Source organism: Tauraco erythrolophus, chromosome 10, assembly GCF_009769465.1.
Source record: "Tauraco erythrolophus isolate bTauEry1 chromosome 10, bTauEry1.pri, whole genome shotgun sequence".
Taxonomy (NCBI): domain Eukaryota; kingdom Metazoa; phylum Chordata; class Aves; order Musophagiformes; family Musophagidae; genus Tauraco; species Tauraco erythrolophus.
The window spans coordinates 8,200,104-8,227,989 of record NC_141474.1 but is presented as its reverse complement, the minus strand read 5'-3'; the positions used below and the strand labels follow the sequence as shown (position 1 = coordinate 8,227,989).

The window sequence follows — 27,886 nt, the reverse complement described above, 5'->3', positions numbered from 1 at the left end:
TTTACGTGTCTAGCTTTTGTAATAAAATAAAGAAGGTGGGAAGCACATATTTTCTTCGTATGTCAGCTCTCCTATGCACAGCCTTTCAAAATAAAAAGGCATCCTTTTTTTTTATTTTTTTAAAGAGAGATATTTTGACAGGTAGCAAACAACTCCCCCCATACAGACGTAAAATTGTCATAATTCCTGAAGACAAAAGTACGAATATTCCAAGGAATAACAAACATATCTACACAAGCATCTTTCTTCCTTTTCCACAGCCACGATTTAGTACTGAAGAGAACAAAACTGGCAAACGCAGTCTGAACCAAGGGAAGGAGGAGAGAATACAGGGCTGGATCCAGCACAGGAACCTCTCTGTCTCCCTGAAGTCATGCAAAAGTGGCTTTGCAAAAACCGTAACTAATACTGCCTCACCGCCCCGTGCAGACAGCAGAGACTTCAAGTCAGACTAAAAACCGCACCAGGGGCTGGCCCAGCCTCAGGTCCCAAGACGAGCCTGTCTGACGCATCTGTGTTTCACCCTCCTATAGCTCAAGCACTCAAGCTGTGAGTGAAGCACACATCCTGGAGAATGGAGGCTCCTGAGAAATAAGGGCCACAGTCTTTAAAAAAAAAAAAAAATCAACAACAAACAAAAATATTTTATGTTTTTAGATATATATAAAAATAAAAATCTTTTCAGAAAGACTTGCCTGAGTTTATGACAGAACTGCAGAATAAGTGGTATGGGAATACAATAGGCGCAGTATATTGTGAATTCAATGCAATGCTCTCAAAGCCTTACTCCAAAATTCATCTCTCAGCCTGATAGATGTGCTCACACAGATGTAAAACTAAACATTTAGTCTTAATGCAAACAGTAATATATCAGCTATGCAAAAGTAGCCAGTGGAATGCTGTAAGGAGTGCGTTAGATTAAGTATTATTTGATATTTGATGACAGAATCATTAATAGCACATTAACAAAGCCTGAAGATGACTCATAGTGGGGACAAGAGACAGGCAGATTGGACAAAACCAGCAAGACTCATGTGAAAGCCAACATATATGGGGAAAAATAATTACAAAGAGTAAACTTTGAGTTGGCAGGAGAAACCCGAGAGGCAGCAATCGTAATTTAAAATGATTGTGTGTGTGAGATGCAAAATTAAACATCAATATTTGCTAGACACTAGATAGAATAGCAATTTGATATAGATAAGATGGTGCTTGCTACGACATCAGAGGGAGAAAGCACCATCCCTTTCTCTGCATTCTGGATGTTGTACAAATAGCTACATGGCAGAATTCAGAAATGCACAAAGGTACACAAGCTACAGAAATGAGGTTTGGAGAGCACACCAGGGCGTCCAGCTTGAGAGACAGTCTGTAGTGACAGAAGAATTAGTTAGCACAGTATCACTAACAACAAAATGTAAAGAAAAAAGGAAAACAAATGGAGTCAAAACATTGGGAAATACAGTAAAGCCAGTGCTAGTGACCTGCCCAACAGTTCCTTCAGTAGTGAAGGAAGCTTAAACTCTCGGTGCTTTAACAGCCGACCTAAGCAGTTTGGAAGGGTGTTACAGAAGTGTCGCATTTGAAGAAATGCAACACGACATTCCTTCTCCCAGGTCATTTCAAATGTTTTGTATTAAACCTCAGCCTTATTATCTCTACCAAAAACCAGATATTGATTCATAGCTACAGAAAACATGGCGAAAGTTTTAACAAATAGAAATCCTTACACTTTTGACGCTTCAGGAGGAGTTTCCCGTGTTATCAAGACATCCCACTATGATCCCTTCCAAAAACTTCTTGTGGTCATCTTTTGCAGCCATGGCCACTATTATAGGTAGTGTACAAAGCAAACAGACACTATTTTGGACACTTGGCGTATCTTTCCTCACTGCACCACCCCTAGAATTGAAAAACCACTCTTTCCTCCTCTCAGTAACAACAAAGCCAAAAGTGTCATTAATGGATTAATGAACTTGACTCCTCTTAAACCTGCACATGTGAGAAAATAGAGGAGAAGGGGAATAAAATGGAAGAAATAAATAAAAATAAAAAGAACTGATTTGGGAAGCTATTGTCAAACTGCATTTAGACTAGTGTTATCTAAAATTAAAAAAAAAACCAAATTCAACTCCCTGCCTGTTTAGGCACAGAGGTCTCATGCAACTCACGGACTGACTGAGTAATGATTCCTCACCACTGCAAGACATTTATTTTTAGAAGCTTTGGCACTTACAAAACCATGCTGCCACTGGCGCCTGGCACCCAAACATCAGCTGCTGAAAGCTGACCATAAACCTGCCAAACCAGCGGGCACTAACTGCTTAGTTCCCCAACAACTACCAATTGGTCACTCATCGTTTTACAAATCAGGATAAATGTTTTTAATGAAGCAACACCTGTGGTCATCAGGCAGACCACAAGTAACTGGAGGTGGCTGGGGGTGGGTGTTTAGAAGGGGGGACAGGAGGTCCTATTCTTGCTGTTGGAAATATTTTCTTAATTATGCATGAAGCTATGAAAGACATTGCACAGAAATCATATAGGGAGAAAATATATGGTCACAGCATCCAACAGTAGCTCAAGGAGTATATTAACTTCCTCAATTCTCTTCCATCGAGTTCTGCCTGCAATCTTGTTTGCATACAATATTCTGTCTTAAACCACTACAAAGTCTCTGGGCAAGAACATTAAACAGTCTCCTACTGGCGAAGCAGGTTCATTTCAGAAACAGGTGGAGAAATTCCCTAGAATAATTTGTGAGGTGATTAAAGAGGCTTATGAATAAAGAGTGCTAACAATGTATGGAAGCCATTATAAGGCTGAAAGATTTATAGGACAGCCCAGACAAGCTTTATATCATATGATAAAAATAGGAAGATCACAGATCAAATCCAAGAATCAGGTTGCATATATCAGGTACTAATTTACAGTCACCAACTACAGAATAAGTTGCTTCCAACTCATTTCTCTTTATAGAGTTATGAAAAAAGACAACATATCTCAGACTTATCTGTTTCAGATATCTGATGAATCATACAAGCTAACAGGTAAGCCCCCTTTTTTTAAAAAAAAAAAACTTTGCAATGTTCATTTTACAATCACATTTTTTCCTTCTTTTATCAGAAGAGAAAAAATATTACAAAATATACATATACTTTTTCCATTCATGTTCTGGCCATATCTTCCCATTATTTGGTTCTCTCACTATATTGATCTTAACAGTAGGTCTAAAATAAAGGCATCTTAAACAGAAGACTGTGTGGATCCAGAAATGTCTGCAGTCAGAAAGCTCCATTAATCAGCTGAACAAAGGCAGTTAAAAGATCAGCGATGCAGATACGTACATCTACTGCAAATGCATCAAAATGAGGCAACAGGAGACTTTATGGAAATGAACTCAAAGTCAGTGGCAGCACTGAGTATCCATACTAGAATCTTAACATCCACAAAATTTAATTTCATTATATCGTGCGGGATGCAGATGATTTTTTTTTTCAGAGTAAAGAACTAACGGCTGTCCAAAAGCTTAATTTTACTCTCTCCTCCCTCCTCAAAAGGACAGAAGCCACCCAAGAGCACATCTATCTAAATAAACTGAAGTCATTTAGTGGCAATTTTATTCTGCACCAGAAAGAATCATACTGGAAAAAACGTTAGTTACTAATGAAATTTACACTAAGAGTCAGCCTCAGTTGTCTCTGGTGGCTCCATTAATGGGATTGTGCTACAGAATTTTCCTGACATTCAAACACACATGAATATGAACAACGAATTATTTGTTTGCATTAAAAGAAACCCTTAAATTTCTTATCACACAAAGAAATCAGCTTTTCAAAGAGCATTTATATCGGTTCAAATATTTTTCATTTTCAGCCTCAGACATGCGTTTCTTTCAATCATTCCTACCTGCCTCCTTTGCTAAATCTAGTGAAGTGAGACACAGATGAAGGAATCAATAGTCATGTTGTTTATGCTGAAGCTCCTATTAAGCTTCGGGATTTCTGAATAAAATGAGTACTGCTGCACTGAAGAGATATCAAAAAAAGCTTTGCCTGCTACCATAATTCTGTAACACAGCCAAATCTCATCCCAATGCCACATGACTTTTTTTCCAAGGTATCGTTGCAATGGAGGGACCTATTTGGACTTGAACCTACAAGAGAAAATACTGAAATTTATCAATAAGGGGCTACTTTTGCTGCATGTTTTCCCCAATGGCACTACAGCACTGAGAACACAGAAAGATATTATATTCATTGTTAAAACAGAGTATCTGATTTAATCCATTCCCATGCAGTACCACTGCATAGATCTGTATTACACATACATCACAGCCTATTCATATATACACCAAGAAGCACGTTAAACAACAATGATGTTTGGCAGCTAAATCATAATTTTGACATGCCCAGATCTGATTGCTTCTTTTTCATTAATGTATGTGCCCACAGGAAAGCCTTGAATTAAAAGGACTGATACAGCTTATGTGCTTTTTGTTGAATTTTGATCAATCTTTAACGGCTACATCTCATACTTAACTGTTTACAAGTAAAAACAGTTTCATAACTCCACTTGCTTACTCTTTTTCTCCCTTTAAATACGTCTGGTTTAGTAACTGTCTGTTTTGTTAGTACTGTGTCCATCACCTCGCAAAGATGGGACAAGAGGGATGCTGAACTGGCAGAGGAAGGTGTAATGAACCTGAATCTAATCCTCACTGGCAACTGCAGTGGAATCAAACAGGCTGGAAGCACCCTAGATAAAGTGCCCAACGACACGCAGTATGTTGCGCTATTTCTCTCCCAGAGACGGACACCCCCCCTTGAGAGTCAGCTAGTGCATCACGCTCATGCCCCTCTGAGTGTACAATGCTACAGACGCTTCTCAGCCAGTTGGGTTTTTTTTAACATCTGAATTTTTTTGCAATACCTTGCCTTACAGATTTATATAGGCAAACATCTAATCTATACCGATACGTAACTAATTTTTGTATGCACTTTTTAGAATTTTAAAACTGTTCCTATAATTGAAAGAGAATTGCAACACTAAGTTTTTGTTTAGAAATAAGCTTCCATTGCTGCTCAGCTAGGTATCTCACATGCCTCCAACCTCACTGGCAGAGGAGTACATATCAACATAAGTTAACACAACATTCTGTAGAGTAACAAAAATCAAGAAATTAGTCATGCAACACATACATGCAAAGGAGGACGAACTAAGGTAGCATGAACAATCCCCTGAATATTATAAGAGTTTAGCTTCACGTTTATTTTTTTTAAATCAGAAAGTACAGTACTAAAAAAAAATTATCGTTTTCAAGTCTCCTGTCAGCCTAGATTCCCCCCCCCCCCCCCCCCCCCCCCCCGCCAACAAAAGGACCTGAAGCATCCAAAATAGTGACAGGATGTCCTAAAATTCAGTGCTTTTAAAACATATTTACTGAGCCTGATCAGACGAAAGCTATATCACTAGCCAAACTATTACAAATATTAAAATGTAAAGAGAACTCCTGTTAGCTAAGTTTCACACTGGACATGTTTCAAGTCAGTTTCCCAAGATCAGACTATCGGATTTACTCAAAGAAAGATGGAGTGGTGTTTTTGTTTTTTAATCTGCTAACCAAACCGAATAATTCATGAGAAGTAACTAACATATGAGACAGGGAAAATACTTTCCCTCATTCCAAAAATTAAGAAATTCACTTCTACAAAGCAAATCAGATGCCTTTATTCAGCCTTAACTGAAAACATCTGTTTTGTCCCTACCATGATAACCAAACCACACACCAAATGAGGTTTTAAAACGTTTAAGGTGTGAGCAAGAGAGAAAGAAGTCAACCAAACAAGTAATGCAATTTGCTGAAGATGAGTACAGGAAAAGGACATTTTAAAATAATAATATTGATACTTGTAAGCGCAATATCAAAGTTGTATCCAAGTTTAGCAATTTTGTGTAGAAGCAATTTGAACACAAACAAGCTTACTTGCATGTTTGTCTGCCAATACAATAAGTGTACTCGATATGTCTCTTCTTCTGTAGAAACATACCACCTTTGCTTCCACATTTCCATTGGCAGTCTGAAACAGGAAAAAAAAAGTGTACAAATCAAGAACTGAACTGTACACACTGAACTAGAAAAGTTTAAAAACAATCTCGAATTTTGCCCAAGAGCTACATAGCATCACCTTTCAGCACCCTCCAGCTGCACACGTTAGATGGCACACAAACTCCGGTGAGATCCATTCCCAGGCGGGGAAACAGAGCTTGGGCCTTCCCTCCTAATTGTTTCTGCAGGATCGTCATTTTTAGCAGTTACAGACATTTCAAGGAGTGAGAAATAACACTTACCTGTAGTTACAACATATTAACAAGCCACTTCACTACTTTTCAGGTGATGCCTACATTTAGTAGAATTCAAAGGCATCTTTAGAATCCTAATAAAAATAACTGAAATATAACAACAGAATTCAGGTTTAGGCTGTTCTCCAAACTCTGTAGGACAGTAGGAAAGCAAGAAAGAACCCATTATTACTTTCACAAAACAAGTTCCATAGGGTTTTCTTTCTCTGACAGCACTGGTAAGCAAACAATGACTAATACAAAAAAGTAATTCCAAAAGGAGAACCAAGGAAGCCACACCAGGCAATAAACTACACCAGTTTAAATTACACTATACAAAAAGTCTGAATTTTTGAAATGTTTGGGATTTTTTTTCTTAAAATTAGGTAGGTGATGAATCTCTTGTAAGATGGTATCTGCCAAATTGTAAAACTGCCTTTATGCAGACTCCAGGGGAAATACACCTACTGGTTTGTCACAGTCCCAGCCAATCTACCATCTCTAAAATAAATAAACAAATAATGAAAATGTAACTGAAGAGAGTTGTATCCTACTACCTAAGAGTCCTTGAAAGCTATAATGATGGCACACAGTTGAAGAAACTAGAAGACTAAGATATAAATTCCTCTCCAGGCATTCTGCAAAAAAGGTAGCGGACCAATCTGTCCGCAAGGAAACAAAAACTGATATACATGCTTGTTGTCAAAATGTGAATGGAGGAGAAGTTTCATATTTTATAACACTAGTTTTCCTAACACTAAGAAAAAAAATCAGACAATACATATATGCATAAATATTTCCGCTTGCAGTCTACCAGTTTTTGGTACAGAGGCTGCAGAATTTCTATCCTTTTCTGTTAAACAATTCAGAACTTTCGAAATTTTGACAAATGCAGAAGCCACCTTGTTAAAACACAGACAGCTACAATGTAGAATTATGTATTTTATTTAATTACCCAGGCTTCATTTATACTCAATGAAAAAAAAGCAACACAAGGTACATGACTCATTTCAACCCGAAAGATCCATTGCGAAGAGCAGGTCAGAGAAATGACAGCTCAAGCATGTGCGATTCAGGTTGAAAGTTCTTTTTTCAAAGGGGAGGAAGAATGAAGAGTGAAAAGAGGCGTCAAACCCAACACTTTCCTAGAAAGCAATTAACAACCTGCACCCTGTAACTGATGGAATACAGCTCTGATACCTCATGGCTATGGACCACTGGTGATATTTTAGGAACTCAGTCTTGTTTCCTTAACGGAAGAGAGAGAAAGTATTTCTGCAAAAGGCCTCCACTAAAAAGAAAGGGTTACAAGGATGTCCCAGCCTTCAGATTCTTTATTTGTCATTATACTGATAAATTTTCTCTTCCACGTAACTGTTTTAGAAAGACATGTTTTTCCATCGCTGAAGAAAAAGACCTAATTTTAGTCAGTTAATTTAAATTCAAATCTAAAACAGTGCTGTTACATTCCTTCTGCATGGGTTGCAAGGGACATGCTGGTATTAAACTTGAGAAAGTGGCATGTTTAGGACACGGCTAACGGCATCAGAACAGCCTTCCCTCCTCAACTAGGTAAAATTTCAGCATCGACGACTTCGAGGCTGGCTTCCCACATACAAGCTATCACGCTTCCCTTTTAGATCCAAAGAAAGGGAAATCTGGCAGATGAAATAATACACTGGCCCAAAGGACAACCAGCAAAGACAGAGTCTGAGGAAGCAGATAATAGCTCCAAACCTTCCGGTTGAGCAAGAGTCTCCCCCAAGAAAGATCAAATTACAAAGCTCTCCATCCTCTAGGCAAATTGTTATTTTATTTGTTATTGTATCTCTTGATCCTGGCACCAAAGAACTGCAGAACCCTCCTGCCCTACAGGTGGGCATGATCACCTTGAGAATGACTTATTGTTGACGCTCAATCCTTTCATACCAAAGAACAATCTAGCAGGTCTCAAAGCATTCCAGAAAATTATCAGAACAGAAGTGTTTTTAAGCTTCTAATTACCAGAGAACCGGTAAAGAATTGTTTTGATTTTAATCAAAGCTAACAGATCATAAATTCAATTAACTTCAAAGACTTGATGGAAAAACTTGTTTACCTTATTGAGCTCTTCTATTCTTCGTATCAAATATGGGTTACTCGAAGAATTTTCAAAGTAGACATAATCTGACAAAAAGAAAAAAGACTCTTTAAAATATGAACTGCCAAAAATCGAACGAAAACCTCATATGTATACCTGTTAGAGACACCATACCGAATTCATTTCTTGGCACAACCAGTATTTCAAATGTTCCTACTAAATCTAGGATTTTAAGTGAGGAAATACAAAATCCACAGCAATATAAGGAACATATATTAGTGCAATCTGAAGCCCATAAACTCACTTTTTGGGAAGAGAAAAAAAAAAAGGAGCTCTACTGTCAGCCTGGAAAGCAAAGCATATGATACTCCTTCTCTCTCTGATCAGATTATTTCCACTTTGATCACACTGTTTTCTTTACTTGCTTCCTCTTCTTTCTTATCAAAATTCAGCCACTTCTCACTAGCAATATGCGAGGCTTCCTCTTTCCCTGCAGCTCAGCTTCAACGTACTGTCCATTTACTTAGAATACAAATAGTTTCATTCTTTATTTCTCTCTTATCTTTTCCTCTAGTTCCTGGTCTTTCACACTTACGTTATCCTAGAATATGCTCAACAAAACTCCATATAGTAAGTCAAACAAGTTAGTAATGCTCATATTTCCAAGCAGGATAAACGTCTGTATGTTGCAAGAAGAAAACCAGTTCTTTACCCGAGGTAGGGCCTTCAAAAAAAACAGAGAAGCATCAAGGACTGCTACATAAATAACGTGGCATTACTGAGCTTCAAACTTAAACACTCTTCTTTACAGGTAAAGAAACAGAAGCTCAGGAGCCTTGAATGAACTTGGCCTTTATCTCCCAATACTCCAGAAGCTAAACTCCAAGCCCTAAGTAGGGCAAAAAGAGCGCTCCCCCGCCCTCGGTGCTGACCTTGCATGCAGATCTAACAAGGATTCTTTCCCGGCTCATTTGTGTTTGGAGCAAAGCACCCACAGTCCCCAGAGGCACGACTCAGGCAACCCGCAAGGAACACATCAGCGTGACTTCCACCACTGAATGGGTGCTCAGTGGTGCTAGCCTTTCGTAAGCAGGGACAACTACTGAAGCTGTTAGCCTCAGTATCCCTGAAATGCTTGGTAAAGCGCAGCTTCCTCCACAGTCCAGAGGAAGATATCCCCATGAGCTTCTGCTCCTGAAAAGTTACACTATAAGGGTTAAGGATTCCCCTCTTATCTCTAGGGTGGCCATGGAGACACCAGAGCATTCACCTCCTACAGCAGCCCTTCCAAAACCTCCTGGAACGCTACTCAAGCCCCAGGCACAGATTTATTCAGACTGCACCTTACTGCTCACCTTCCCGGCAGGTCTCCCTGCAGTCAACAGACCAAGCTACTTGCCAAGTGAGACACAAGAGCAGAGCAGCGACCGACGGGCAAATGACCCAGCAAGACCTGCAGCCCACACTGACTGGCCTTGTGCCCCTTCAATAGGGCTGAGCTGCCTTCGAGAGGGGTCACAATCCCAAGAACAGAAACTTCCCCGAGGTCTTTGTCTTTCAAAAAAAATGTGTCATATGCCATGAGCTGCAGCTACCTTGACAATCAAGTCTCGACATGGTCTTGGTTGAAGTGACAAGCAATGAGATTGCAATGCCAACACTCAGTGCACATTTTGGGTTACCTAAACATATATAGTGTAACCAGGGTTAATAATACATAGAAATACTAAACCAAATTTTTCCTATTTTTTTGCATTCTGTGCTCCGGACCTCTCAGACCAGTCCTCAGCTATCTTCATACACACTAACACACATCTCAACAACTCCAAAACTTTCTTCCTGACTGCAAGAGTTGGTTCCTCTTGAAGGTCACTTTCCTGCAAAGCTTTAGACCGAAGAATGACCTCATCTAAGGAATTCAGATTGGACACCTGGTTTGTAGAAAAACAAAGTTCCCAGAAATGGTTAAAACACTCAGGTAACCAGATCCTAAAATTTCCACTCCCAAGCACCTGCTCTGTGCAGCACACCAAAGGGGAAACAACAGGCTCCCCATTACCATGACCAATGCTACCAGAAGTCACAAAACCAAACAGATATTTGGCAGCTTCAGCAATAACAACTGCTGACTGAAATAACAATGACAGGCATTAAGCAACTTACAGATCAGCAGAGTAAAGAGAAATCTTTTCTCCCACAGCACAACCACCCGTGCCCTATAAGGGTGCTGCAGTGAAGGACGTGGAAGCTTTGAGGTGCCTCCAAGCTCACTGGCCATCTCTCACCTCAAAGCTCCATTACCTGAAGAAACACTGACTTTTTCCCTTCCACCCTTCTCATTACTTCCAAGACAACCAGCTACCTTGCACTTCAGGTACTTTGGCTGAGGCCAATCCAAAAATCTTAGTCAACACTGTGACTGAAAATTAAAAATTAAAACTAAAGAAAATGTCGATCCCTATCTTGAAAATATAATTTTGTCTTTTAATTACGTGGGTTCCAAGTGACCGTTACAGACCTTCATAATTCACATCATTTTTCTAACAGCCTTTTTGTGCGCACATATGTGCATATATTCTCACAGACACATTTGCTACCTCAAGTGAGCATTAACTCAATTTTTCATGTAACTACAGTTTATTGATTGTAAAATCTGGCATGGATTTAAAGCAAGTTTATCATAGATGAATGGTTTATCATAGATGAATGGTTTACCAAAGAATAGCTCACAATGGTATCCAACAGATTTGAATAATAAAACTCCCCAAACACTGTTGTGCTCAGCAGCAGGAACATCCCCAAACCCACACTCCATGATCAGTAACTACAAACGAACCTCACAGGAAACAGCCAACTGCACACCGCTGGCAGAGGCAGAATCGAAGCTGTCCCACGGGATGCTTCAAGAGCTGACACATGACACAGCGTAGAGGTGCATACTCAGATCAGCGCTTGGTGACTTCATCATGTCACAAATGCACAGCCCAGTACATCTCATCCATGTTTTAGACTAATCCCACAACTACATTAAGCATTTCACCAGCAGCCATGCAACTAATGGAGAGCTATTTCCCATTCCTCAGATTACCTGGAAAAGGGTTCCTTCCTCTCTGCAAGTAATGCAAATCGCATAAAACAGAATGCGCGAGCAGAACAGAGGGGAGGAATTTGCATTTTTCATGGAGATTTCAAATACTTTAACCAAAATTAAAATGCTATCCTGCACAGAGAAATGCTCCAGTTACTCCCTGTTCCACACCTACAAAGGAAATTTTAAGTTCAACAAACTATTCTCCACACTGATATTTTAGCAAGTGGGAGCGCTCCTTAAATTGTTCCAGAAGCAACAAAACCAGTGAAGGCTGGTTTCCTACACACCAGGTGTAAAGGAGGTACAGCACCACGCTTCATTGACCCCTACACTCCACACCACCGCCTTGCCCCTTGAGCAGCACTTCCCCTTCCTCCTCAGCTTCCTCCCACACCATGGAAATGCATACTTCCCACTCTGCCTACCCAACTAACACTATTGCCAGTTTGCTTTCAGGACAGTAGCTACAACTGCACACACCCCCCACCTGGAGAGACCCTCTACAGGCTCCCAACAATCCAGTTGTCAGTGGGAGACACCCTGTAAGTGAACATCTGTGCCCTGGGCTGAAAGAGAGGATGGGGAAAGAGACAAAATTAACAAACCTTCAAACAACAGGAAGATATGCATCTTGGCTCCTACCACGGAACAGGAAGGAAAGAGTACACTAAAACGAAAAATAAGGCCTAGGGACAGAAAAGTAGAGCCTGATAGCAAGCGAAACAAATCAGACCCTTCAAACACAACAGTGTATCCTTGCTAATTATTGGCTTTCCTACTTACACGACTAAGAAAAGGAGTAGCCTAGCCACTCTGCACCCCACAAGCACAGCTCCTCTCCTTACAAACAGCAACCACCATGAACACACGAAGCTCACTCCTTACCACCCAACTGCCTGAATGAAGGTTGGAGACTCAATCCTGCATCTTCACAACAGCTTGCAGCTTAAACTCACAATCCACTAATTAATCAGCCGTGCATCCACATCACAACTGTAATTAACAGCAGCACTCATGCACATTACGGAATTCTCTGTGATTAGGCTAAAGCAATGACCAAGGAGTGTGGCAGTATCACAAGACAGTAAGGACCATCACATTATCACTGCCTTCTGGCACAAACTCAAGATTTATTTCTTCCTCTTGCCTGTGCCATTATAGAGCAGAAGTACTCGCATATGTAAATCTACCCAAAATGCCTTTCTATCCTAAACATATTTTTTTTCTCAAGTTCAGAATATACGCAACTTCCTAGAAAGCAATGCTACGTCACTCAGGGACTGAGCTGCTAGAACATACAGAGAACAAGTATTCTTGCAATGACACAGCAGCTAAAACTAGAATTGACAGCCTACAGACCACAGAACATGGAAATTTCCACAAAAGCAGTAAATAATTGCTCTCAATTAGCAATAAACATAACAGACCTTCTTTTTGCTCTCATATGCTTCTAAGACATTATTGTAGAATAGTTTCCCTCTCTGCCCTTTTCATGTGAGCAGTTGATTAAGTATACGCCAGTCCACGGAAAAGAAAATCAGGAGGGGTTACCGCAAAAGAAAGAACACACACTGTCTAGAGGTCATGTATTTATAAGATTAGACATGTCTGAACTACCTAATAACCTTATGGGCTTTTAGGTGATCAAGTTGCAAAAATGCCCTAAAGTATTTTTATCCTTCACAACTTACATTTGCTTTTCAAGTTACAAGCACTTTCTGAGGGCTGATCTCACTGTATGCTCCCTACCTCACCTCCAGGAATTCTTACACACCGAGCACTGCAATAGCCTACAGATGTACTCGGGGCACGAGGGAGGCTGAAGCCTTCCTCTTCCCACAGTCTTTGCCACTGTTGGGTACAATGTGCATTTCCAGACACACGATAAACAAGTAACTTCACAGTTGCAAATATCTCCCCTGCCCAAGCCACAAAGCTGCTGCCCTGAACTAAAGGTGAGCGTCAAGCGAGTGCATAAACTTATGATGACCTCTTGTCATGACTTATGTCACAGGAAATACATGCCTCCTCATACTCTGGATTTCCACTTCAATTTTGGGCCAGTTTCTTTTGGTAAGCTCCAGTTTTCAAATTCACCAGCTTGGTCCTGAAACTGTCAATCACTTTACATTTTGGATAATCCAATCCCTCCTGGTCTACGTTCTCATGAAAGAGGAGGCTGGAGAGGCTGACGCTGCTTTCAGCCTGTGAGTTGAGCAGTGTCACCCGGCAGAGCCCAGGTCCCATTGCCTTCTGTCTGTTCAAAACACAGCATCACTCAAAGCAGTGTCACCTGATGAAATGTTTAGTTACAGAACAAATAGAGTTTCAACAGAGAAAGTCTCACCAGCACAATATTTTCATTACAAGAAACGCAAAACTGAAACAGTTGTTTCTGTTGCTAAAAGAATTATGAGGTCCAATACGCCCAACAGTATACATGAACCAGGTATTTGCAATTAATGTCTTTCATGGATCGACAAAGGTATTAAAGATGTACTGTCAGCACAAGTTCAATTCATATTTACCGGACAGCAGTATTTGTGGCTGTTGCTTGGACAGGATATGTGCTGCCTCATCCTCAGCTTGCTGTGCTATGGGCAACACCACTACTACTGCTCAACTCCTTAAAAAAAGGGAGCAGAAATGAAGCAACAACCTAAGCACACAATCATCTGCAACAGCTATTGTCATTTAGTAAGGGACATGGCAAAAGCAAGCACCATCTCCTGCAGAAATCTCCACTCCGCACAGTTAACAGCAAACCATCACTAAATTTAGTAAGGATAGGTTGAGGTACTCCAGTTAAATCAAGCTAAATTTGTTTTTCTGAGCAAAGTGACCAAGTCAAAAGGCTTTTGAGAATAGAGATCACAACAAATAACCCTTGACTCAAATCTTTAACCAAGATACACGTCTGAAAAGGGACCATGCTCACGAGAAGAATGCACTGCTCACACAACATGCTCCCAAGATTAGCTGCCCGATCTCAATAAAAAGACTTAGCAACAACAGAATAGGGAAGTATTACCTAAGCTACAAGTTTTCATCACCAAAGCAGAAAGCTCAGTTTTCACCAACGGATCAAGATTAACACACCACTGCACCACTTCCTTAAGCCCACAGCCTGCAGTAAACTTCCTAGATATAAATTAGCAATGACAGCTCAGCTTGGTGTGTGCACGTCCATCCAGAACAGCGACCACCCTGTCTCTAACCATGCAGTGAAAACAGTCCCCAGCCAGGTGAAAACAGACAAGGTTTTCTTCAGCAAGGACGGCTGCCATCCTTAAGAGCTGCCAGTCACAGGACCCAGCAGGCTCTGGCAGTTGGTCAAATGTTTTAGGTCACCATCAGCTCTACAGACGTCGTAAACTCACTCAGCAAGGGTAGGATGGCTCCACACATAAGCAAAGCGATCCACAGCCAAACTCTCCTGATGAACTTCTCAGACTGGAGCCAGAAAACACTTCTTAAACAAGTGTCACAGCCCTACCCTTCTCTTTACAATTTCCTATTTCAGCCTTGCAGTTAATAGTCTTCACCAGGGAGTTTCTACAGCAGGACTCCTATGCTAGCTCCCGTAGCTTTCCGGGTTCAGGAGACATGGAGAGTTGGCCTACACAGGGAGTTACACAAGCACACTCTCTCCAAAACAGCAGTTACAGATAGTTAATTACATGCTGAAATTACATGTATAGAAAATCTCAATTTATAATGTTGTTTTGTAATTATGTAAAATGTTTGTTTCTCCTACGAGACCACCCTTACAATGTAAAGTTCCTTTTAGCCTCCTGGAGGGTGTGCAGACAGGGTAAAAAGGGTGTCAGTACAATCCTGAGTCTAAAGGGATGTACTGGAAAGACATCATCCTAGATAACGAAAAGCCAATACATCGTCATAACACCCATGTGCAAAGTACGTTAGTGGTGAGCAAGCATACAGCCTCTCTGGATTCCATCAGCTCACCTAATATACTGGAAAAACTCTAAAAAAAAAAAAGAATTTATAGATGTATGTATACAAGGATACACAGCATATTCAGCTCAACTTCCCCTTTCCACCCCTCCTACAAGAAAAACAACATGACTTGAAAGAATGCTGAAGCTGTAAAGTAAAGAGTCCGGACACATGCAAGGAAAGGACAACTCAGTTTCATTTAATAAACTAAAGCCTCTTTACCAAGAATCAAATTCCAAGCATGCCATCTACACACATATGCATGCAGAAGCACCACTCAAGATTGCTTTGTACTAAAGGAAGTTCGGCCTCACGTAGTCAAAACGCATGGCAGAAGTCCATGTTCTCAGTTTCATACCAGCTTCTATTCTGATTTTCAATAATAAAACATAGAACGAGATGCCATTCCAGCCCCCAGCAGTGAGAAGGGAAAAAAAAAAAGTGGCAAATTCATAGACAAGTGAGAAACCCATGTACTTTTTGACAAGTCCCCATGAAACACGCACCTGCATGGAAACGGGTAGAAGCTGATAATCAGTGCAAGTATCAATACCTTCCTTTATCATAATTCAGTATCATACTGTAGCTCAAGAGTCAGTGTGCTTGTGAGATAGGTAGTTGAACGCCTTGAGCTTGTTAATTCATCTCTTCTTCTAATGGCTAAACTCTTATTTCTAAAGGTGGGTTGCCCTGGAGAACATGATCAAAGCCATGAACATCAAGAAGCAGGAATAGGCTTTTACTGCCTCACCTTAAAAATTCCCAACTGTAAAACGCTCAAGAAACAAAGATTATCTACACATTCATGTAGTAAACAAAATATTTCATGTTACATTTTCTTCCAAACGTGCAGAACTTGTATCTAGAAAGTCAAAATAACCTGGCTGTTTTGAGATTAAACCCTCATACCAGTTTTCCTGACTTGCCTCCAAAAATCCAGGTTCAATATTCCCCAAACTGTAACCCTAAAGTAGAAACAATTCATGGCAAAGTCCATGTAACAGGACTATGGATTATATACAGATCTATTAAAAAACTGATGCAAGCTTTTATCACTGCAAGTTCTTCTCACTGTAGTAAGAGAGACTACAAAAAAAAAAAAAAAAAAACAAAACACCAAACCCACACAAACCCCAACCTCAGAAGGACCTGTAATGGTTACAAACAAAAACTCAGATGTTTACCACACAAAACTCTGCTCTAAAGCTAAGAAACATTCTTTACCTTTTTGGAGAAAAATAAATCATATAAGTTAACAACATGTAACTTGCTCGGAAAAAACTGATGGTTGCCCGATCCAGTTTAAACTCTGAAACATTAAGGGATTTGGAACTTCCCAAAGGTCTTCTGTTCTTTGTTTTCTATTGTGTCAAAGAGGGGAATAAAAACTCCTGTCCAGCTACCTCGTATCACTTTTTTGCCTGATTCTTACTGAAACAAGGTTTATGCAACTCCATTATCCATACATTAGTTCTTCCCTATTAACTCCTGAACCCTTTGTTTGATTTAAAACATTTCACAGAGGGACAGAAGTCTCAAAGATAATTAAGTTCTGATCACTGTTCCCTATCTTGAAAACAGAGATACTACATCTACAAGAGAAAGCAGGAAAGGTAAGACAGGCAATCACAGATATGAAATGGTTCCTGTTTCAGAAACAATTAACAGACTAGATCTTAAAGCAAGCCACTGGAGGTTCTACAGTGCTTGAGGAATTATCAAAAGTGCCTGCTCTCTTACACACCTCCCAACACCGCTACTGTCAGTGCTGTTCCAGGCAGGTCCTGGGCTCAGTTAACTTCTGATTTGATCCATCATGGCCCTGTGCTTTCCCAAAAGTTCACCACCTTTGTCAGGGAAGAAGGCGGGTATTCCGCCTAGTAGCAACAATCTAGAGACTCAAGATCATGGTTCTGGACAAGGCACAGAGTTGAGGCAGTACCTTCACCAGTAAAAGTGCAAAATTACAAAGGAGCAGGAGCAGAAGAGGAAGAACCACCTCAGAGAAGGAAGAACACTGGTTTTAGATAAAGTCAACATCATTATTTCTGTTCCTCACAGAACTGTTGGCTGTTTTTAGAGTGCAGAAGAGTCGTGGAAAAAAACAAAGGACAGGAATCCGCTGGTAATAGTGAAAAAGAGGTTATGGGCATCAGCAGTACTTTGCGGGTCACTCTTAGACAAGAACTATGCCACATGGAAATAACTGCTAATAGGGATGCCAGCTTAAAGGTAAGGTAGGAAGACTGTGTACAAACAAGACCTGAAAAGAGAATTTGAGAATTCTGGAAATAAAATTAAGTTTCCAAAGTACTACCCTGAGGATAAAGAAGCAATTCCACTGCTAGAAATCTATTGTATGGCAGTACGAGGAAACTCATTTCAATTAATCCACTCCCAATATTCCAGCTATAACTGAGGCACATTTGCATGCGACACTGACCCTTCGGGTTCACTAGGTCAGCTCCCTCCAGCTTCCTGCAGGACAAGCATACACTAAATATTCCTAGAGAACCACTTTTTCTTCTCTGTTTACATCAGATATTTAAGCATGATCTGAAGTTACCTGGACACAAAGCCGGTTCTGTATCACTTCTTCGCCCCTTCTGCACCCAAGGATGTAGCTATACAAACATTTTCTGCAGTAGCAAAGTTGTGAGCCTACAAAATCTCAGTTGCGTCAATGCAACCCTTTGCAGGACAATACCATGAACCAGCTCACGGACATAGTCCGCGCTTAAAAAAAAGAAAAACTTTTCCCCAAAGGTGGGTTGTAAGGGAAGACCAGGATGGTCTAATTTACAGAAGAGTCACAGAAACACTTGAGCTGATGAAGAAACTAGTAAGAAGAGAACTCCTTAAATCACAGGGGAGTGAGGCATAGGGCATGGGAGAGCAGTATCCTCAAACTGCACCCTAACAATCATCTTCTCTAGTAGCCAAGAGAACAGCCTATTCCATTACAATTCTCATTGCTAAGGACAGATAAGAAAAACACTATTTTCCAAAAGATACTCAGGCAGCACAGAGGATGACAAGAAATCAGCTTCATGTTCCCTGCAAGTATCCCAAGAGTTGCAAAATAAGAACTTCTGAAGTACTCAGACACCAAGTTTGTTATCACCCTCAAGAAACAAACCAAACAAAAAAGTTGTGGTTTTTTGTTTGAGTTTGTTTGTTTAAGAGCAATGTTTGACTTCAGTTAGTCAACATGAATTAACTGCTGAGTCCGTGGGACAACAGGAGCAAGGGTTTCAGTACCAGATCAAAACCATCATGGCTTCACAATGTAAAACATGGATGAAGTATAAACTCCTGTCATAGTTTTGCAGATGTTTCTTCAAACAAGAGTGCCAGTGAAGCTGATTCACCCCCCGCCCTCTCATAACACCCCCTCAAGTTGTGACAGCTTCTCCTTGGATGGGAAGAGGCAGGCATGCACATGGTAACCCCGATTAGGAACTCACTCAGGTCAAAAACCTGTTTCTCAACCAAACCAACTCCCTGATCTGCTCTGCTGCACAGCCATGCCAAGCTGTGTAAGCCCAGCTAAGGAAGTAATGGCGAGGATGGTAACAAGTGTCTGCGAGCAGGTGCTGCTTAAATCGACACTGCTACCAAAAGAAACATCCACAGAAACTGCCTCACTTGGCTGGTTCAAGTGCTCACACCACACTACCTTTATGCTCGGTCCAGTATCGTCTGTCTTCCTACATCTTGCATAAAAGCATAAAGTCCCCAGATTAACCAGACCGCATCACATGGAGCTGAACAGAAACACTACCATGGGCCACATCTGACACAGTTCATGACTGGTGATCTGGCAACGCACAGAACCAGAGCTGTGAGAGCCCAGGCGCCACGACCATTAAACAGCTTGCGAGTAACACACATGTAAAAGACTGGAGAAGCCTAAATTTTGGGGTTTTTTTCCACTTGTAAACTCACTTTAAAGCTGGCAACTAACTTCTTTGCTTTACTTCATTGACCAACATCAAGTAAAAATTCTCAGGAACAATCCTCCTTCCTAAAGATGATCCGGCCAAAGAGCTGGAAAAGGAGACACGCACGCTTCCTTCTGGGCTGGGCTGCACAGCCTGAAAGCTTCTCTGGTGCTCCGCAGGTTCTTCCCCTGAAGGTGATTAGTCTGCCTCCTCACTTACTTCAGCAAGTAGAAACCAAGGTTTAGTTAGGAGTGATACACCAAAAATGAACAGATGTTTAATTCTGCACAAGACCAGGAAGAAAACCTCATTCTTCAAGACTTAACAGCTTAAGGGGATAACAAATTGAGGAAGTTTTCACGTTTCTCACAAGACACTACTCACTCAATCCCACAGGCAACTGAGATGTACCTAAAGGACAAGTCCCCACACTGGCAGTAAACTATCACCCATGATACAGATCAGAAGCTTTGCTGGAGAGGGCTCCTCTGTTCAGTCAGGCCTAGATCCCATCCAACCTCCAGAGTTTAAAAGTAAACACCAAAATTTTTCATAGAGATCAAGCGGAAGTTTCAAGAGTTTTTTGGGAGGCAAACTTAGGTAAATCAGAAGCATGCAGGCTATTCTCTTTACGAGCTGAACTCTTCACTGAGGTAACAGTGGTTTCCATGTGTCTTGAGGCATCACATCACATTCAATCCACTAAGAATCTCCCTAAAAAGACGGGTGCACAAGTAGTGCAGGAACGGCATGGGGGAGAAGACATGGCATTCCCTCAAGCTTCCAAAAAGAACACTTTCTTCATTAAAATTATCTTAGTCTTTACTGTATATTTAAAGTAAATTGGTGAAATGCATGAAAAGAAAAAGGTTGCCAGAAATATTTAAAGCTTAAATTGTGTCATGTTTGAATATCCAGCACCAACTCTGAGAACCTCACGATGTATTAACCTTCAGAAATAGCTGTATCACATATCCTACTGGACAACATGAGAAACTTGCCATCTGTATTGGGGAATATATTAAATTATTCATCTAAGCACAAGGGTTCAACTCCCTTTGAACCGTGCATAACAAAGCTCCTTTTAAAAGAAGGTTGTGTCTTTTGAATGTGAAAAATTCCTTGACATCTTTCCCTACTGAAATGCTTTCTTACACATTAAATAATTACACTAGAAATTCATTAGTTCTTGTTAACAGCAGACAGCCCAACATACCAAATTTGGTTTTACAAGTAAAGTGGAGAGGAGGAATCATACTAGACTTTAAAAAACACTTTCAAGTAAGGCCCCTTTGTATATTAGATCCACAGCAGTGAGCTCCAAGATACTAAAACCCTAGAACCGTAATATCTTACAAGAGCACCTTTTCCAGCAGTTCCAGTTATCTAAACCTCATGGGAAACTCAGGCAAAGCAGCTGAAGGGCTTGATCAGTTATCTGTTTGGGGATTTAAAAAATAATGATCTTGCAAAGCAATAAGACACAGTGTAAAAACTCTTTACTTGGTGGCAGAAGTAACACTGACTTAACAGCTTACTTGTTGCCAGAAGATGTGCGGAACTACAACAAGGTGACCACACGCGTGCTTCCAAGCGAACCCAAACTGCTCAGGAGTAGGTTATAAATTGAAGTAAAAACAGTAACAGCAACCACCATATTCTCTTCTTATCCTACTGTGGAGAGATTAAGTGCTCTGTATTTATTTAAAGCTAGGATGTTTAAACATCAAAAGTTGCTTGAAAAGCTACGAGTAGATGCAGGCGAAAGGAAAATCTCTTAAATTCACCCATTTCCCTCCATTTTGCCAGCTGCACATGGCTTTACAGCTATTACAAATCCAGGGAGGGTGTATCGACACAATCGTTACAGGTCTAGCCCCCAAACACACCGGAGCTGGCTGACAACAAGCCCCCCACCATGCAATGTTTCTTAATTAAAGGCTAATGAATGCTGAAGCAGTCCGATACGGGGGAGAGGGGGAAGGAAAGGAAGACTGTAACACTAAAGAAGATAAACTTGTGTAACTAGAAACAATGAAAGGAAAAGATGAAGAAAACCACTGCCTGGCAGTTGCTGAAAGGTGATAAGCTAGAAGCCATCCTATATTTATCAGGGCCAATGACCACAGAAACCTACTAGTAAATTGCAAGAATAAACTCATTGTTATTATCTTTACTGGTTACTTAATACCTCTCTCCATTAAAACCACTTTCAGCTCAAGTTACCATCAAACACTCCACTTTAGCTAAAAGTTAATAAAGGAAAAAAACCTAAACTAAATCCCAAAACAAAAAAACCCACACTAATCCCTCCTGCAACTCAAAATACATACACACTGATAACAAAGCAAGGGGACAGGAGAGGGTTTACACGTGCCCCTGCAGCTAAATTATCTGAATTGCATGCTCCAGATCCAGGCTCAACAACACGTTTCTGTGCAAGCTTCCTTAACAGATCTGTATCTCAGTTCTTTAGCAGGAAAAGCACAGAAAATTATTATTGACATCATTATGATGTCAAGAGGACCAACACATCCATCTGCTTGCAGCTCTCCGGCAGCAGCATGAATTTCAGGAGTTGTATGCAGCCAGGAGAGTCTGGATGCCAAATGGGGGTACGTAACAGGATGGGGGGCAGGTCAAACCACGGTCCCCAGCCACGCATTAATAACACCCTATAATAACAGAGAGATGATGTCATGCTGCCATTCTTAAAAACTTTGGGGATGGCTGCGCTGAAATGAGGAGTATGACTGCAGCACAGACAGGCACACCAATACCAGGCCTAATCTAGTGGGCAGGAATAACAGCGCCAAGGAAGCTGTGGAGCTTCAGTCTCCAGCACACCGGAATAAAGCTGCTGGGAATCTCAGGTGCCCATGACAAGCACTGTGGGGTCATAACCTCACTTACTTTAGCTGTGTCAGATGCAGCTAGCACAGACGTGGCCTGACTGACCTGTGATCGTATCTCCCAGTGTCATTTAAAAACACCTTAAGCGTACCATAGACTCAAAAGCAGGGACAATTTTGTAGCTGAATACACTCCCAAACAAGAGGGCAACTCTTAAAAGTTCGGAACACATAAAAGGCTTTTCCTCTAAAAGCATAAACTGACATTTGTCTCCACAAAATGTTGGCTTCAGTAGTTCTTCCTTCATCCTTCCTCTCCTTTCTTTCCTCATCCTCTTGTTCCCAGCCCTCCCACTGAGCCTATTCAGCTGTTCACACAGTCCCACGGTGAACCAGATTGGGTAGCTGATGCAGATTAAAAATAATCCAGGAAAAAACAATGAGTGAGGAGGAGGGAAGGTGGAAAAAATTTAAGGTCCTCAAATCAGTGCAACATGCAAATGCAAAAATCCTCCTTTCACTCCATGAAGGGAATGCCACAGGGGCATCAGCCTACAGTGGGGCTCGATCAACTACAGAAATACATGTACTGGAATTAAACTCTCCCGCAGAAGGTGGAGACAGAATAGCTGTTGGAAAGCCTCTTGATACCGAGATGACCTGTTCTCTTCCAGGCAGCTGACACAGCACTCTCCTGAAAGCGGAGCCTGGCACTAGCTAGAACAATGAACATCTCTCTCCCACATGCATTTTTTCATCAGAGGCCCCAAATTCCTACTCAGAGGTCCCAAGCTTCTCAGATCTGGTGTTTATCCAACATTCCCATATGGTCTGTGATCGTGCAGACTGCCAGTCCGCTCCATGAAGCGGCAGGCCAGCCCACCATGACTCCTTCCAAGCAGAAGCAGCCCACTCTCATCATGCTGCCATTTATTTCATAGCTGTATGGCAGCTGTTAAGAAAATCTTCACTTCTGCTACACTGGAGGGAAGCAATTCTAGGATTTCCTTCTGGACAACAAGCAAGATCCCACATTTCATTTTGGAATCTGATCCCTTGGCATCTTCCCTACACGTTTAAAAAGTTTCACATCCCCCACAAACTGTGCTAGCTTATGAGAGTCCCATTTGTAATGGCAACTGACCGCCCTCCATCAGAAACGTACCAGTAGAAACCTGGCAGAAACCAGGAGAACCACTTGCTTTCTCTAAGCAACTCGACATCAGCAGTCACCTTACCCACAGAGTCTTAACAGCCATCCAAGTGGCAGCTCCTAGCCCCCTCGGCTTGCTCACTCTGCTGCACAACACTGAGGAGAAGACTTGCGTGCCACTTTTGGCCTCCACAGTGCAGGCTCCTCAGCTTCTCTACAAAGGAACTACTGTATGCCAACATTAAAAGAGAACATGACACTTCGTGTCCTCTGGAAGAGCTGTCAACTACATGTTTAAAATCAGTCATTATCAGAAAAGCGCAATCCACCTTCTGGTTTCTGAAAAGGAAAATCCACAGTATTTCATGATAAGGCCAAAAGCAACCATTAACCCTTCTGAGTCAATGTATACTTCCAGGAGCACTAGATCTATAGTGAACAAGCTGCTTTTGGTAGCTGTTCGGTCTAGAGTTCATACAACACAATCTCGTAGCCACAAGAATAATAACAGATTATCTGCTGAATGTTTGTCTTCCACCGGGAAGTATATGAAATGACTATGCACAAATCCTATTCAGGATTTAATCCTGCCCTGGAGTTCCCACTCAACTTCAGTGCGCAAAACCATTAATGGGAAATACCAGCACCAGAGGTCAGAAACAATTCAGTAACACAAACTCCTCCAGCTCAGGCTGAACAGAGCGTTCATACAGAAACAGCTGCATTCATCCATATGCTGATCTTCGTACTATGTCAAACCAAGACTTCATCCATATGTACAATAACAGAGCACTGTAACCTTGGCTATCAGCCAACTGCCTTGCCCTCTGCCCAGAAAGGTTACAGAGCAAATCCTGGACACCATTTCCAAGTACGAGAAAGACAAGAAGGTGACCGAGACTGGCCAAAATGGATATGTCAAAGAGAAATCATGCCTGACTAACCTGACTGCCCTCTGGGATGAAAAGACTGGTTCTGTGGCTGAGGGGAGGGCAGGGGGTGCTGTAAACCTCAACTTCGTGTCAAAGGCCGTGCTAGTCTCCCACGGCATCCTTCGAACCAAAGTGCTGAGGCGTGGCCTAGATAACGGGACAATAAAGGTGGGAGAAACCTGGCTGGAAAACCAGGCTCAAAGGATTGTAATCAGCAGTACAACCTTCACCTGGCTGCCAGTTACTAACAGCATCACTTGAGGATCAACACTGGGGCCAGCCCTTCTTCGAAGCTTTTTTTAATGACCTGGATAGTGACCAGAGTACACTCTAAAAGTCTGGGGACTTGGGAAAAGCATACCACATGCTGGAGGGCAGGGCTGCTATTCAGAGGGACAAGCTGGAAAACAGGTTGATGGGAACCTCAGGGAGTTCAACTATGGCTAGAGCAAAGCCCCACATCTGGGACAGGATAATTCCCTGCAGTGATACAAGCTGTCGACAAAGCATCACTGTAGGAAGGCACCTGGGAAAACAACGAGTTGCCCAGGAGCCAGAAGTGCATCCTTGCAGCAAGGGCAGCCAGCATCGCCCTGTTAGCAGGAGCACAGCCAGGAGGGCGAGGGGATGGATCCTGCCCCTCTGCTAAGCACTTGCGAAACATTGGGAAAGCTGTGTCCAACTTGGTGCCCTCAGCACAAGGGTAACAACATATAGGAAGAAGTCTGGCAGAGACCACTGAGGTGGTCAGTGCTGGTGCATGGGACATGCAAGGAAAGGCAGAACAAGGCAGGTTAGGTCAGCCTGGGAAGGAGAAGGCTCAGAGAAGATGTTACTGCTCTCTGCAACTACTGAATAGGAGATGTAGAGCAGACTGGGCTAGGCTCTTCTCAGAGATGCACAGGGACAAGACGAGGGACAAGGAACACCAGCTGGAACACAAGAAAACCCAACCAGGCACAAGGAAAACATTTGCCACAAGTGTGGTCAAATACTGGACAAGGCCCAAAGTAAGAGTGGCATCACCATCCTTAGAGATACAAAGAACTGGGCTGGAGACAGTCCCAAGCACCCTGCTCTAACAGGGCAGGTTCCAGGAGGAGGTCAGCCTAGAGCTCTCCAGAGGTCCCTTCCCACCACCTGTGGGGTGCACAGTACAGATTCTGTCGCACAAAATACTAGAGATGATATTCCACACAAGGCTAGCTCCTATAACATGAAACACCAAACAATAATTTCCAGGAAACAATTGCCTTCACAAGTCACACCAGGAACTGAGTTGTAAATTTCCACAACTCGTCCTGCCTTTCATCTTTTTAGCCTCAGCATCTCCAAACGGACATACGCTACACACACACAATCAGCTTGTAGCAACCAAAGAAACAAAACCAGGACAGCCAAGAGGCACACCTTATCCCTCTATGAAACCAAGCACAAACAGGAAAAAAGTAGGAACGTGACAAAAGAAGCGACATTTTTCAGAGCACAAAGTAAGGGTAAGCCAGAAAAGCAAAAAGAACAGAAAGTAGTTGTTGATGGAGAGCAGCCAGACAGGATGGCTTGGCCACCTTCACTGTATTTTTTCCCTTGTTTACTTTACTCTGGTTTTACAGAACTCCACAAGAAACATGGCATTTTGAAAAAGAGGGAACCACACAAAAACATCTCCCCGCACATCCTACGGTCCTAGGGAGAAGAAGCTCCACAGAACAGCTTTTATGAAGGAAAATGGCTGAGTACAAATTCATGCCAGACCACCCTCGGTTTATATTCCATAAAACGCAGTCCCAAATCCTGTTGCCTCTCCTTTCTCTTCACGTGAGTCAAAACAAAGGACAATCAGACAGGAGCACAACCCTGAATAGAAGACTAATGGGAAAGCACACAACAGAACAGCAAGAGTGGAAGGGGAGGCCAAGACCAGCAGGACGTGCCTCACACGAGTCCCCCCCGCTGCCCCCATCCCCGCCCAGCAGTCTCTGCCATCTTTGTGCTCCGTCTTATCTCAGCAACACCTCCTCGGTCCCCACCCCTACAACCTCGCATGACCCCCATCTAAGCAGCCACCCGCCGTTCACTCCACCCCAGGCCCCATCCCGGGGCTGCTTCCCCAAGGGCTCTCGCTTTCCGGCGTTGCTCCAGCCCTGCTAACCCAGATCACCCCGCCTGTGCCCCGTCCCGGATCTGCCATCTGCTCCCCTCTGCCCAAGCCCCCACAGCCCCACACCTCACATGCCCCATCTCCCTGTAACCTCGAGCTCCACATGGCCCCATAGGACTGTTCTCCACCCCTTACCCCTCAACCTAAGTCTTCCCCGCTGCGCCCCACCTCTGCCCCGCATCCCCGGCTCGCACAACCCAAGCACCGCACCCCACCGCACATGGGCTCCCCGCGGCAGCCCTTCACCCCGTTTAACCCCACGCCGCCCCCTCTCCGCAGCTCACCAGGCCCCTGCCCCGCTCCCGCCCTACCCGCCGCCCCTCCGGAGCCCCCAGGCCCCGCGCCCCACCAGCCTCCCTCCTGGACTGCCCCTGGACCCTCAACCCGCCCCCGGCGCTGCCTGAACCCCGGTCCCCCGCCCGCCCCAGCGCTCCCCCGCAGCCTCCCGCCGCCCCGCTGGGCCGCCGCCCCGCCCCGGGCCTGCCCCGCCGCCGCGGCCCGCCGGGCCCCCGAGGCGCCGCTCGCACGCGGCGCGGGAGGGAGCGAGGGGAAGGAGACGCGGCGGGGCCGGCCCGGGCCGCGGCGGGGCCGGGGCCCCGGGGGCGCTTACCTCCGACCCGGTACATGTTGGCGGCCATGCCCGGGACGGGGCCGGGTGCGGGCCGCTCCCGCCGCCGCCTCCAGGTGCCGGATCCGCTGGAAAATGGAGGCTGGAGCGGCCGGGCGGGGGAGGGGAGCGGGGGAATTAAAGGGGCCGCGCCGGCTGCCGCCCGGCCGACAGGGAGGGAGGCGGGAGGGGGAGGGCGGGGCGGCGGCGGCGGGCCGGGGGCGGTGGGCCCGGGCGGAGAGGGGCCCGGCGGCGGCGGGAGGGAGGGGACGGGACCGGCCCCGCCACCCAGCCTGCAGCGTGCGAGGGTGGCGCTGCGCGGCCTGCGCCCAGCGGGAGGGGAGCGGGCCCGGCGGCGGGCAGCGCCTCTGCTCGCACCCCCCCCCGCCACCCCCGCCTGTCCTCACACAGCCCTCCGCGCAGCGCGCCCGGCGGCACTCGGGCTCAGCCCTCCGCGCACACGCAGCGCTCCGCTCTGCCTGACACACGCACACACACACGGGGCCTGTCCGAGCGTACAGCCTGACACACGCACGCTCAAACGGCACCTGTGCTCGCAACACAGCCCTGCTCTCACACACGCGTGTGCCTGTGCTCACAGCCCTCCTCGTACACCCCCTGTACTCACACACATACCCCTGTACTCACACACAGCCGCCCTCACGCACACCCTTGTACTCACACACACACTCCTGTACTCACACCTGCCTGTGCTCACAGCCCTCACACACCTGTACTCACACACACCCCTGTACACGCACCCC

The 27,886-nt window shown here is 43.6% G+C and overlaps 1 protein-coding gene across 1 annotated transcript in view; it reads right to left on the bottom strand.

The window, feature by feature from the left end:
* The window catches only part of MTA1 (metastasis associated 1), an 86,827-nt gene extending 59,674 nt beyond the window's left edge, over positions 1-27,153 (bottom strand). The window contains exons 1-3 of the mRNA XM_086617851.1: positions 27,126-27,153; positions 8,441-8,508; positions 5,987-6,080 (exon numbers count right to left, since the gene is read on the bottom strand). Of these exons, the coding sequence (XP_086473977.1) occupies positions 5,987-6,080; positions 8,441-8,508; positions 27,126-27,153 (190 nt within the window). The remainder of the gene's footprint in view (positions 1-5,986; positions 6,081-8,440; positions 8,509-27,125) is intronic.
* Positions 27,154-27,886: the final 733 nt, after the last annotated feature.